This window comes from Thrips palmi, unplaced genomic scaffold (assembly GCF_012932325.1).
Source record: "Thrips palmi isolate BJ-2018 unplaced genomic scaffold, TpBJ-2018v1 HiC_scaffold_19, whole genome shotgun sequence".
NCBI lineage: Eukaryota > Metazoa > Arthropoda > Insecta > Thysanoptera > Thripidae > Thrips > Thrips palmi.
Genome location: NW_023144628.1, coordinates 13,804,022 through 13,816,116, shown reverse-complemented (window position 1 = coordinate 13,816,116; position 12,095 = coordinate 13,804,022). Strand labels below are relative to the sequence as shown.

The window sequence follows — 12,095 nt, the reverse complement described above, 5'->3', positions numbered from 1 at the left end:
AGAGCATATTTAAAAGTAATTTTGAGCCACTTTGGAGTCAGCTGACTTTACGCGTTACCCCAATCGTGTAACATTATAGGAAATTTACGCAATTTTCATTTCTCGAATACTCCGACTCAGAACTGGACCGAATCAGGCCCAAAGCATCCTTATATAGCCCTAACTAATAACCCAAGTAGTCATCAAAAATATATTTCATTTGTGGATTCTGGAGCCAACTTTATAATCTTAAGTCTTTGTAACTCGATGAATGACCTGTTTTGGACTCGGATGCATATTTTCTCCATCCGAACAACACAGATGGAGCTCAAAACAGATTCTTAACTTAAAGTAACTTTCTCTCTTGTAAATGAGCCCAAACCACCTGGAGGAAGGGGTCAAAATTGCCTCACAACAAATTCCACTGCTTTCCGGCAAAATTCCTATAATGTTACTCGATTAGGGTAACGCTTAAAGTCAGCTGCCTCCAATGTGGCTTTGACATAGCAAAATAAGCATCAAAAACCTGTCTTTCGACAAAAGCAATGAAATGACCACCAGAAAAACTAATGTTTATCTGACGAGACAGGCCCTTCACCTTATGCTGTTGTTTTCTTGAAATGAAATGACCACCAGAAGAAAACAACAGCATAAGGTAAAGGGCCTGTCTCATCAGATAAACATTATTTTTTCTGGTGGTCATTTCATTGCTTTTGTCTAAAGACAGGTTTTTGATGCTTTAGGAATTTTGCCGGAAAGCAGTGGAATTTGTTGTGAGGCAATTTTGACCCCTTCCTCCAGGTGGTTTGGGCTCATTTACAAGAGAGAAAGTTACTTTAAGTTAAAAATCTGTTTTGAGCTCCATCTGAGTTGTTCAGATGGAGAAAATATGCATCCGAGTCCAAAACAGGTCATTCATCGAGTTACAAAGACTTAAGATTATAAAGTTGGCTCCAGAATCCACAAATGAAATATATTTTTGATGACTACTTGGGATATTAGTTAGGGCTATATAAGGATGCTTTGGGCCTGATTCGGTCCAGTTCTGAGTCGGAGTATTTGAGAAATGAAAATTGCGTAAATTTCCTATAATGTTACACGATTGGGGTAACGCGTAAAGTCAGCTGACTCCAAAGTGGCTCAAATTACTTTTAAATATGCTCTTTCATATAAGAAAAGCATTGGGGAAGTGGGACCTTAATTTAGCAACATTTTGGAACTTTGAAATTTTTCAACCTTAAATTGCGCTAAAATGGGTTAAAATGGTTTTTTGATATTTTCTCCCAAACTATTGGTCTGATTGCAAAAATATTTTACAGGGAGTCTCTCCTAGTGAGGGCCTCTTGATGAAAAAATTGGTAGGCCAAAACTCCACATTGACCCGGAAAGTTGATTTGGTTTCAGAAAGAATGCATCAATGGGATGTGGGTCTCAGTTTATCTCAAAGTGAGCAGCTCAAGGCAAAGCCAAAAAGAAACAAAAAAAACAAAAAAAAAAACTGATGGCAGCTTCTTCTGCACGAAAGTTTAATTTTCAGATGGCAGTTACCTTCAAAATAAATGTGTTTGCGCTGCTGCTCATGAGGTGTGAAGGGCAGTGAGTGTGACACTCGAGTAAATTTTGTCATGCTGTCAGAAACCTGCCTCAGAGTTTAGTTTCTAAGTTAGAACTCTCTCTCTCTCTTCAGAGGTGCGCGAATTATGACAATGATTTCAGACATCTGGCATTTTGACAAAATTCACACGAGTGGAACAAACCCTGTAGATGCAAGGTGCGGGTAAAAGTGCGGGGTGCGGGTGGGAAAGTACATACGTTTCTCACTGAGCCAAGGTTTACTTACTAACGAAGTACAATAATGACGCAAACAAAATAGAGGTTGAGAGTACAATTTTCAAGTGAATGTTTTAAATGCTGAGGTTACAGATCACGTAACAGTAAGTACGCTGAGAATGCATGGTTAAAAACCTGCACTTTGACAGTAACTTAAACATCTTGCCAGGTGAAGTTACCAAGGGCGGGAAAAGACCGTAACAATAACTTAAACATCTTGCCAGGTGAAGTCACCTAGGGCGGGAAAGGCGGGGCACTTGTCACACACTTCGCACAGAACTTCCACCACTCTTACTGTCCTTCTCGCGTCCGTTGCCAGCAGGCTGTCCCAGATGGTGTCCTTCTGCTTTCGGCACGACTCCTCTGAGTGGACGATCTTGACGCTGGGGTAGTTCGGCGCATACTCCCTCAGCAAAACGAGGCGCCGCAGGGCCACCAGCTCACACTTCTGCAGCTTGTTGGCCAAGTCCTTGACACACCATTTAGACTCCCCCTCGGACGCCGTGAGGAGTCGCAGCTCCTGGAGGGTTGCGGCGTGGGTTTTAATGAGAGAGAACACTGTAGGCGATGGCTCGAGAACCACGCGAAGCCACTGCAGTCCGCGGTGCCCAGGAGGAAGAGGGGGGATATTTGCGTTAAGCGCTTCAGTCGCCCACTTGAGCGTGAGCTTCCGCAGGTTAGGCAAGCGCTGTATTGACTGGAGATGTAGGTTCGCAACGTTTTCCACATGCAGGTCCTCCAGCTGCTGCGGCAGGTCCAGCGCTACAGTGCGGCAGTTTAAAGTGTGGACCCACAAGTAACGTAGTGACGGCATCCTTCTTATCACGTCAAGGTGAAAACGGAGGGCGTGAGCAACATACAGACACACGACGCGCGGGGCCACACGCTGCAACAGCACCTTACACCAGTTGAGCTTCTTTCTACAATCCACCCCAACCAGATTTCTCACCTGAAACATACAAGCGGAGCGTGATTATGCCACATTTCACTGTCAGTCACGTCAATGACCTTGATAAAAGACAGGGATCCTTAACTTAACATTTAACTAACACTACTTTCATAACGTAACATAAGTCAATGTTCGCTAAAGGTTAGCCCCTAGTTTAGCCGCTACGCCGCTCCAAAGTTTCGAAAAATCCCAAATTTGCACGAAACGGTGCAAAGAGTGGACTTAGGCGTGCAGGCCCACGGCAATTGCCATAGGAGCCCCAGGCCATCTCGGGCCGACTAAAACTGACCCCTGCAATAACTTCTTCTTGATCCCAACCCCTACGGTCACTCACCAGCTCGGGAGTAAAGGAGAGGGGAGGAAAACAACGTGAATTTGCACAAAATTATGCCCAAAGCTATATGTCGTCCTAGCCCCGCACCAGTGGTGATTATATACAAAAAAAGGCCGATATTATATACACGCTGCGAGTACGCAACGATGGTAAAAATTATTTAAACGCCGCGTGTCAATAATATATAAATAGAACAACACACGCAGCGCGTCTGAAATCATAAAAATATTGTATACACGCCGGAAGGGCCTTTCCACACCGGAAAGGCTTTTCCGACGTGCCGTCAACGGAGGTAGTTTTTAAATAAATATGCGTTATTTCATCGAGAAGTAACGTTAACAGCCCTGCATATAGGCCCCAGCAACGTGATTTTTCAATTATATTCGCAGAGTAATTTAGAATGAAGATGACAGATTGTCCCGCAGCTCACCTTGTCAAGGTTGGGGTCCCGCAGAACTTGCTCCAGTTCCCAGGAATGCACCTTATCATTCACACAGAACTTCGAAACATTCAGACGCTCATCACGACTAAACGTAGCTCTTTCCACAACCGCGTCCGGCTTTCTCCGCAAGTCCTAGTAAAATGATGCAAACATGAAAGTGTGACTTCCTTACTAGTGCAGAAGAAATAATAACGAAGATTATTCACATGCCCTTCCATTGCCCTTTGAGCGCCTAAATGTACCATTAAAAAAACCTGAAAACAATGGTTTTGAAATTTTATTTAGAATATCAAATGATCACCACGGGCAAAGTTTCGACATGTTTTTAAAACTAAATTATGGGGGTGTTTCTTGGGTGGTAGGCTACGATAACAAGAAGTAAAGAAAAAAAGTTTAAAGGATGGTGCGAAATATCAATGAATTGATATTAAATAAATAACTCGTTCTTTACACATTTTTTTTTTGTGAATGAAGGATGTCTAGTGGTTATCAAAAGTGGCCAGGTGGTTAAATAATTGTTAAGCTCGAAATGAAAGTACGTTCAAACTCTACCGCCATTACAGTAGTTCGTTTGAAATCCGCGTGGTGGCGCCACGGGTCGCCGATGTTAGCGGCAGGCCGTCCAAAGGAAGGTTGAAAAACTGCAGATATTTTAAATGTTTGTTTGCTAAGAGAGATAATCCTCAAATGAAAAATGTTAAACAAAGCACAGGGGGGTGGATTTTTGCTATGGCACATGCCAATTCGATATGAATCACGAAAAAACGAAGTGTTATAACCTCTCATTACTAGACACCAGCCAGTTTTAATAAACATTTTCAATCTTCATTTGCTCAAAAACTTTCATAGTGAAATGAAAAATACTTCATTTACGCCTTAAAGAGGAGGCTTTGATCTTTCAAATGAGTACATTACATATGGTTTTCCTTGTGTGCATAGCGAGTTGAATCATGTAGCTAACAAAAACCGATTTTGAGCACAATACTCGTTCTCTTCACATTAACCTAAATTTTGAAATGAGGGTGTAAAGAACGAGTAAAAAACAAGCATTCTGACACATTTGTAATTTAAATTTCTCTTTCTATTTAAGCGTCTAGCTGTGTACATAAATGTATCCTCGGCTAAAAAAAATTTGGGGCCAGGCAGGGATCCTTAACTTAACATTTAACTAACACTACTTTCATAACGTAACATAAGTCAATGTTCGCTTAAGGTTAAGGGTACGGACTTATAAAAGTACTTGCAAAAGTATATCCACAGAAATTCGAGACATAAAAAAATAACCTACCCTTTTGAAAAGATGTTCGAAGTTAAGGGTAATAACTTTAACGCTTATGATAACGTTATGATGCCCTTATGAGGTAAGTTAAGGATCCCTGGGGCCAGGTCTGAGCAAGAACGTTTTGGACCATGATGGACGTGGAATGCCCGAGGGGTGAATCACTACTAGTGTACTCATGTATACAAATTCGCCCGAGCGGAAAGATAAGAAGCACACCGAGTTTAAAAAAGCAAAATTCGCTCATTTTTTCACACTATTTTGCGCTGTTTTGTCGTCTAAACCGCTAAATGGAGACAAAAAACGTTTGAAAATGTAAAATTTGTGAGTATTAGAGGGTGTACTCGCCCGTACACATGTGTACACTAGAACGCTGTGTGATTCACCCTTTGGGAATGCCCCTACCTGGTCAAGACCACCGTGCTGGTACAGGTGCAGCAAAAGCGGGGCCAGCAGACCCCCGCCGTCCCCCGGCTGCAGGTTCCACGCTGTCCCAGTTTCCTTTGGAAGATGCGTCTGCAGCTGGCACTCCGCCTCCAGTAGGTTAGCCGCCTGTTGGCACTTCTCGAGGCCCTGCGGCAGTGCTGCAGACACGTCGCGGCCCGCGTTAGCCGCCGCCCGCAGCTCGTTTTGGGCCTCCATGGCCTCGTTCAGCCGGGCCCGCCACTCAGCCAGCTGGTCCTCAGCCGAGCCCTTAGCCTCCTCCAAAGCCTGCACCACCTTCAAAGCAGACGCCACGGCGCTTTCCAGTTGCTGCAGCTTGGGCGCCGCCTGCTCCGCGCGCAGCTTGCGTACAGAGCACAAGACGTGGCCCAGGTCTGCGCAGTCCTCCGAAGAAACCTTGGAGCAGTCCCGGCACCACAACCTGTGGAAAGGATAGACGTAGCTACTAGGTCAAAACTTGAGGCTGAGCCGAAGTTTCCACTAGCAAGTTAACATTACATAAAAATAAAATAATTTTTTTCTGAACTTTCATTTTGCTTCTTAATATTTTGAAGTTTGAAAGTGGGATTGAAAGTATTTGCACTATAATTTCCTAGTTTTGGATGGAGTTTTTAAATTTTTTGGTATGTAAGGGAGGGTGGGGAACCATGACCACTTTTTTTTGTGCCTCCCTCTACTCCACCGTGTGGTTCGAAAAGTTAAGTTGCCAGCATGAGGGGATTCATTGGACCTCCAAGGACCTCTTCCACCCATTGGAACTTGTCTGCAATGCACGGCAGGCTCACATAACACTTTGGAAAATAAAACGCAAAGTGGTCATGGCGCCCCACCTATGGGGTACCATGACCACCCCGTGGGGCACCATGACCATAGTAATTTTTTGGCCCGAAAAAGTGTACTTTCTACCAGTATTCTCATTGAAATTGTTTATATCGCTGTCCTTACCATCAGGCCAGTCATCTTATCTAAAAAACACTGTAAAAACCTTCGAAGTATCAAACGTTCTAAAATGCCTTAAAATAGACGGTTTAAAACAGTTAACGCTCTGAGGCTTTCAAATTTCACATCCAAAGCTATGACATGTGTTAACATTTTATGTTTGTCTTGCTAAGACGAATCCAAATTCGTATGCAGATTTCAATTTGGTAAATTTTAAGAAAATTATCGCGGTTACTACACTGCAAACAAGTGAATTAAACGCTGTTTTTCATAATGCCAGAGCCATCTTGGTGCAAAGTAGCCACGGATCGCCTTCGCGGCCAACTTTTGCGGTTTGGAGCTCATTTAGTGCAAGAGAAACTACCATTTCAAGTCTCATTTTCAGAACCATTCTTAATCATCCTGGTGATTCACGATTTGTGATAAAACTATCTATTCTGCAGCAATTATTCAACCTTTATACAATTTCAGAAGCAAAAAGCAAATTTGCGACAAAAATAAATCATTATCAGGCCAAAATACGAGAAAAAACACTCAAATATGTATGGTCATGGTGCCCCACTAAAAAGTGGTCATGGCTCCCCACAATGCAGTTTACGACTCTAAGGCTCCCCGAGCAAGCAAAAAGCTACTTAGAATTAAATGTGATGTTGGATATTTTGCCGGAGAGCCGACATTTTGAGAAAAACCTAAGACATCGAACTTATGTCCTCAAATGTGCACTGTAAAAATTTTTTTTAGTCAAATTCCTATACATGTATATGAAGCTATTTACATATACACGTATAGGAATTTTACCATGCACTCCTATGGTTATTTTCCTATACATCAGTACGGGATTATAACTATTACGTGTATAGGCGTTCTCCCATCCGTTGTATAGGAATTTTCCTATACATCGGAATGGCGTAACTGCAATGCATGTATGGGATTTCCACCACAATATCCAAATTAGACCGCTGAACCGGATGAACTGTCAGATATTTAATACAACGGCCGAACTTTACGCCGTAATATATCGTCGAGCATGGATCACTACTGATCCTTCATCACGGTCTTCCAAATTGGCAAAGTTCGACTTTACCAAAAGGACACACAAGGTGAAAGTACTATCACCTCAGTAAAAATGATGTAAGGGTTGAAAGGTCCTCAACTCTCTTACAACGTGATGGGTCGCGAGCCCCCTGACCTAACCAAATTCCTAGCCGCAGCGTGCACCGAGAAGTAAGTCCGTCGAAACGACACTAGCGCCATCTAGCGGATAATCCGGACAGTGGGCGAACAAGCGGCTTTTGTGAATTGTGTACGTTTTTAACAAATAATCGCACTGATTACGAGTGTTAAGACAAAATACAATAATATGAATCGCTGGTCATGAGGTTGATAGCAAATTCCTTTTTTTCAGTTGGCCATATTCCTATACAGGGCTGCAAAATTCCTATACATGCATAGGAATTACTCAAATTCCGATACATGTACAGGAATATTCCTATACATTTTCAGCCCGAATAACAAAAAACCTATACAAATCGGAATATTCCTATACATGTATCGGAATTTGAGTAATTCCTATACATGTATAGGAATTTTCCTAGACCACTGTATGGTAAAATTCCGAACATTTTTTACAGTGTGAGAGTGAGAAAAAATATCTCAGATTTGAAAAACGCCCAATTTAGCCAAAATGCTGTAACAAAAATTTCGGCGGGGTGCTATGGTCGTACCCTTGAAGCTAGGAGGTAGGGCTCTGGCTGAAAATAGTTAGAATTCTATTCTCTCGAAAGTCCGGTCGACCGGTTGCCGTCGGCAAAGTAGTTCCCGAGAGCGAGGGGGGTGGTCATGGTGCCCCAGTGGTCATGGTGCCCCACCCTCCCTTATTCACCAAGGAACTAATTTATAACTAATTATTTAACTAATTACCCCACGTAATCGGGCCTTTGGTTAACTCTTGAGATGGAGTTTAAGTCCCAAAGAATAATTTTGAAATACAGTTCTTCGGCTTCACATCGTAACATCCCTCATGCATCGAAAACTCCATGACTCAAAGACTGCCTTTCCCCCGACATAAGGCGCAATTAGCAGTAGCTTGAACTGAAAAGGGAAATGGAGGTTGAGATCCCATAAGAGTTATTTAACTAGAACTAACCCATAAGATATATTTAACTAGAATTAAACAAAAATCTACAAAATATTCATATTTAAGGGACAACACAGCTTAAAAAGCTTGTTGATGGTAACATCATGGGCACACAGAGTTGTGGTAGCCACGATCTTTTCAAAATGAATTGTAGACGTAATAATGTGAAGACCAACCTGTTACATTAAAATAGTATGCGTCCAAAGGTTTGTTAAAGATATAGCCAAAATGAAAAGAGTTGCAAGAATTTAGGCATTACATGGCAAGAAAACATAGGCCTGAACTCTTGTGATGCTGACGTTCGCCTCGAAATGGTTCCAGAGTGTTAGGAGAGACACCAGGATGATATTTTGAAGCACCGGGCCAATGCATGTGACATTTGGGGAAACACTAAGATAACTTTTAGAGTTTTATGACAATATCTCTGGTGTTTATGGATTGCCATCCCCAATATTTTGCTGACAGTTAAAGAACCTCTTAGGGTCCTTTGATGCCAATCTGGTACAGAAGTAAGATGGCGTATTATGTGAATTCAAAAAGCGATTTGTTTTGGTCAAAAACGTTCTTTTTGGCAAAGGCTGGGGGTCCCAAACTGCCAAACTTGACTTTCACTAGATTCTGTAGCCATTTCCTGTTTTCAACCCTTCCAAGCTCTTAAAGACACAATCTTATAAAACTAATAAAAAAGAAGGTTTTGAAATTTTATCGAGGGGGTAGCAACTCGCGTAATAGTCGGGTCACCTGCTCTGTAATAACAACGTAATAGCCGTAATGACGGCGTAATAACCGAAATAGTCGCGTAATATCAGTAATAATAACGTAATACACGTAATATTATCGTAATAGCCGCGTAATAACCGCGTAATAGGTCAGAAATGCCCCTGTCAGGGAGTATTGACAGCTCCTGATGGCGTTGGCTATACTCCACGCACGGTTGTCGGCATTCCCCCAGAGTCGGGTGGAGGGGGTACACTGTGCGAAAAATGTAGGGTATTCTCCGTTAATTTATTAACAGGATTTGCCGTACTTAGAAGCACGGTGTTTACTGTACCTAGAGGTACAGCGTTTACTGTACCTGGCGATCACCTTAATTTGTACAGTACACTTGTCAAGAGGCAGTCATTTCATGACATCAAAGTCAGTTTAGACGATTTTGAAAATTTACTAAAACTTTTTGGAAATGGATTTAGCCCGAGATCTTTTCAACTTGACGTTACAAGTGCCGCCTTGAAATCCAATCTTGTAACATTTCTCAGCGGTTTGAGTGAATTTTCCAATTGGTCCAAATCATGATCTTCTAACAGAAATGGATTTGTCTCGACAAGAAAAAAAAATGTCAACGTATGTCATAGGTTTGGATGGAACATAAAAAGGCTATTCACCTACAAACTTGCAAAGATGGTCAAGAAATGACCTTCTTGGTACTTTTGAAGCTCAATAACGTTGTCATTCCCGTCCAAACCTATGAGATGTGTTGACATTTTTTGTTTGTCTTGACGAGACGAATCCATTTCTGAAAGAAGATCTTGATTTGGACCACTTTGAAAATTCACTTGATTTGGACCTAGTTCCAGTAAATAACTTCGAACAGCCTTCAAAAATAACCAAAAAAGAAAAGAAAAACTGTGCACTGCAAATGTACAGCGGGATTTATCATAACACGAGTATGTTGCAGGAAGCAGAAGCAACGTGAAAGATTTGGCGCTGTTTTTCAAAGCGTAATAACCGCGTAGCACAATAGTCCGTAATAGAACGTAATAGCCGCGTAATATACGTAATATCCCATCCATTACGCGTAATAGTCTCAAAACGTAATAGTCGGGCCGCGATTTTTGGGAGTTGCTACCCCCTCGAATTTTATTAGAGATTCAAAAAATCACCACGGCCCAAGTCCGTCATTAACTTTATAAAAAAAATTGATGGGAGTGTTCCTTGCCGGATCCGAGCAAAAGGCGTTTTGGGCCGAGATGGTTTGCTGTACAGATGTAAGAGAAGCGCTTCCCACAGACTAGGCGTTAAGCATTAGAGAGGTATGTATTAAGGATAATGTAAAGTGAGACTACTAGCATATCCTAGAAATATTTGTCACAGGAAGTTCATTTTGTGGCCAAAATTTAACCACTATTGGATGAATGTATTCTTAAAGTTGGGGGCCCCAACTCCTATAAGTTTCTGAGTTATGAGGGTTTACAAAAACTTTTTGTCGTTTCTCCCAAATTTTCGTCACAACAAAGGCTTATATACCCAGTCTTCAGATTCTTCCAATTATAACTATTTTTGAGTTGGAAAAAGATAGCGTTGGCAGATTTGAAAATATCAGTCCAGAAGAGGCTGTAAAAGCTATTTTACCAGGCCTACATTTACTTTTCTTCAAATTTGAGACATTTAGGCCCATTATGGTCTTGTCTTTAGTTTTTCAGGAAAACTACGGCAGATTTTTAAAAACGGGCAACGCTTGCCTACTCCTATTCAAAAATAGATAGCCAGAATCTGAAGACTGAACTGATCCTTTGTTGTGAGGAGAATTTGGGAGAAACGTCTAAAAGTTTATGTAAACCTCCTTAACTCAGAAACTAATAGGAGTTGGGGCCCTACTCTTAGAGTATGAGTTTAGGCAAAAGGAAGGAACTTTTACCCATTAATTGAGACATCTGACGCAAGTATTTTAAAACTGCCAAATAGCCCCTTTTTTCACTATACAGTAAATTTAAAACAAAACAGATATGAGAGTTTCGGAGTAAGGGTAAAATTTGGCACCACATCTTACCCGGCATCTGTGCGGTTGTGCTGTCCCTTTTCCATCAAGCCCAGTAGAAAATAGTTGTCAGGCAGGGAGTTGGGCGGCCCGGCAAAGCCCTAGAAACAGTCAATTCCCAACAAAGGTGACAAGTGAGACGAGCCTAGTGTTACAACAACATTAATTTCTTCACATTGTTTCAATTCCTTCACTTTGAATTGAAAATACATCTCATTTCCCATTTTAAGCGCCCAAAATTTGTATCATGAGAACTTCAGGAGAAATCTAGTACAAAGACATTGATAAGCCTTGGCACTGAGACACATGATTTCACCGAAATGAACTAATAGCTCTCCGCAGTGACCCAAACAAGAGGAGCTCTCAGTGAGATATGTAGGACCAAAGGTGAGGGAATCCAAAATTGCTTTTATTATTTTTCCTTAGATGTGACTTACTCAAAAGCTCATAAGTTTGCGGGACACATACCTGTCGACACTCTGGACATATCTGCGAGCTGATTCTTGTTAGGCAGTGCAGGCAAACAGTGTGCCCACAAGGGATGCACTTAGGACGTCGCTCGGTAGCATTCATCTTCTCCATGCAGATGTTGCACTCCATGATGAAGCGAGTGGCGAAGTGAACGAGAGGCAGCGTCGACGAAGATTCCGGCCGTGTCTGCAAAGAAGTAGACACGTTATGCATTCAAGAGAAGTTAAACCAACCGACCGCGTGATATTTTCCGTATGATTATTATTTGAGCATGAGCAGCTCGATGGCGAAATTCGCTGGGCGTCCCGCACTGAAATGTAAGTCCTATTTCACTTCCCTTATAGTCCTATTTTATGAAGGGAGTGAAACAGTCCTGATTGGAAAAGTCCCGGATCCCGTTTTCCTGAGTAGATAATTTTACCAAGCGCGTATGGGGGGGGGGCAAAAGGACCGTAACGAGCACCGTATCTATTCCTGGAGCAGTAGAGCAGCCCAACTATTTGCCACTGAAACAAGATTATTATTTTTTATCCACT

The 12,095-nt window shown here is 42.0% G+C and overlaps 1 protein-coding gene across 1 annotated transcript; it reads right to left on the bottom strand.

Moving 5' to 3' along the window:
- Window positions 1-1,792: 1,792 nt before the first annotated feature.
- LOC117646342 lies at window positions 1,793-11,689 on the bottom strand (the record flags this gene model as incomplete). Its single annotated transcript, XM_034387221.1, is given in 5 exon segments — window positions 1,793-2,758; window positions 3,523-3,666; window positions 5,219-5,678; window positions 11,101-11,189; window positions 11,557-11,689. Coding segments are annotated over 5 exon segments (1,566 nt in total). The 3' UTR covers window positions 1,793-2,017.
- Window positions 11,690-12,095: the final 406 nt, after the last annotated feature.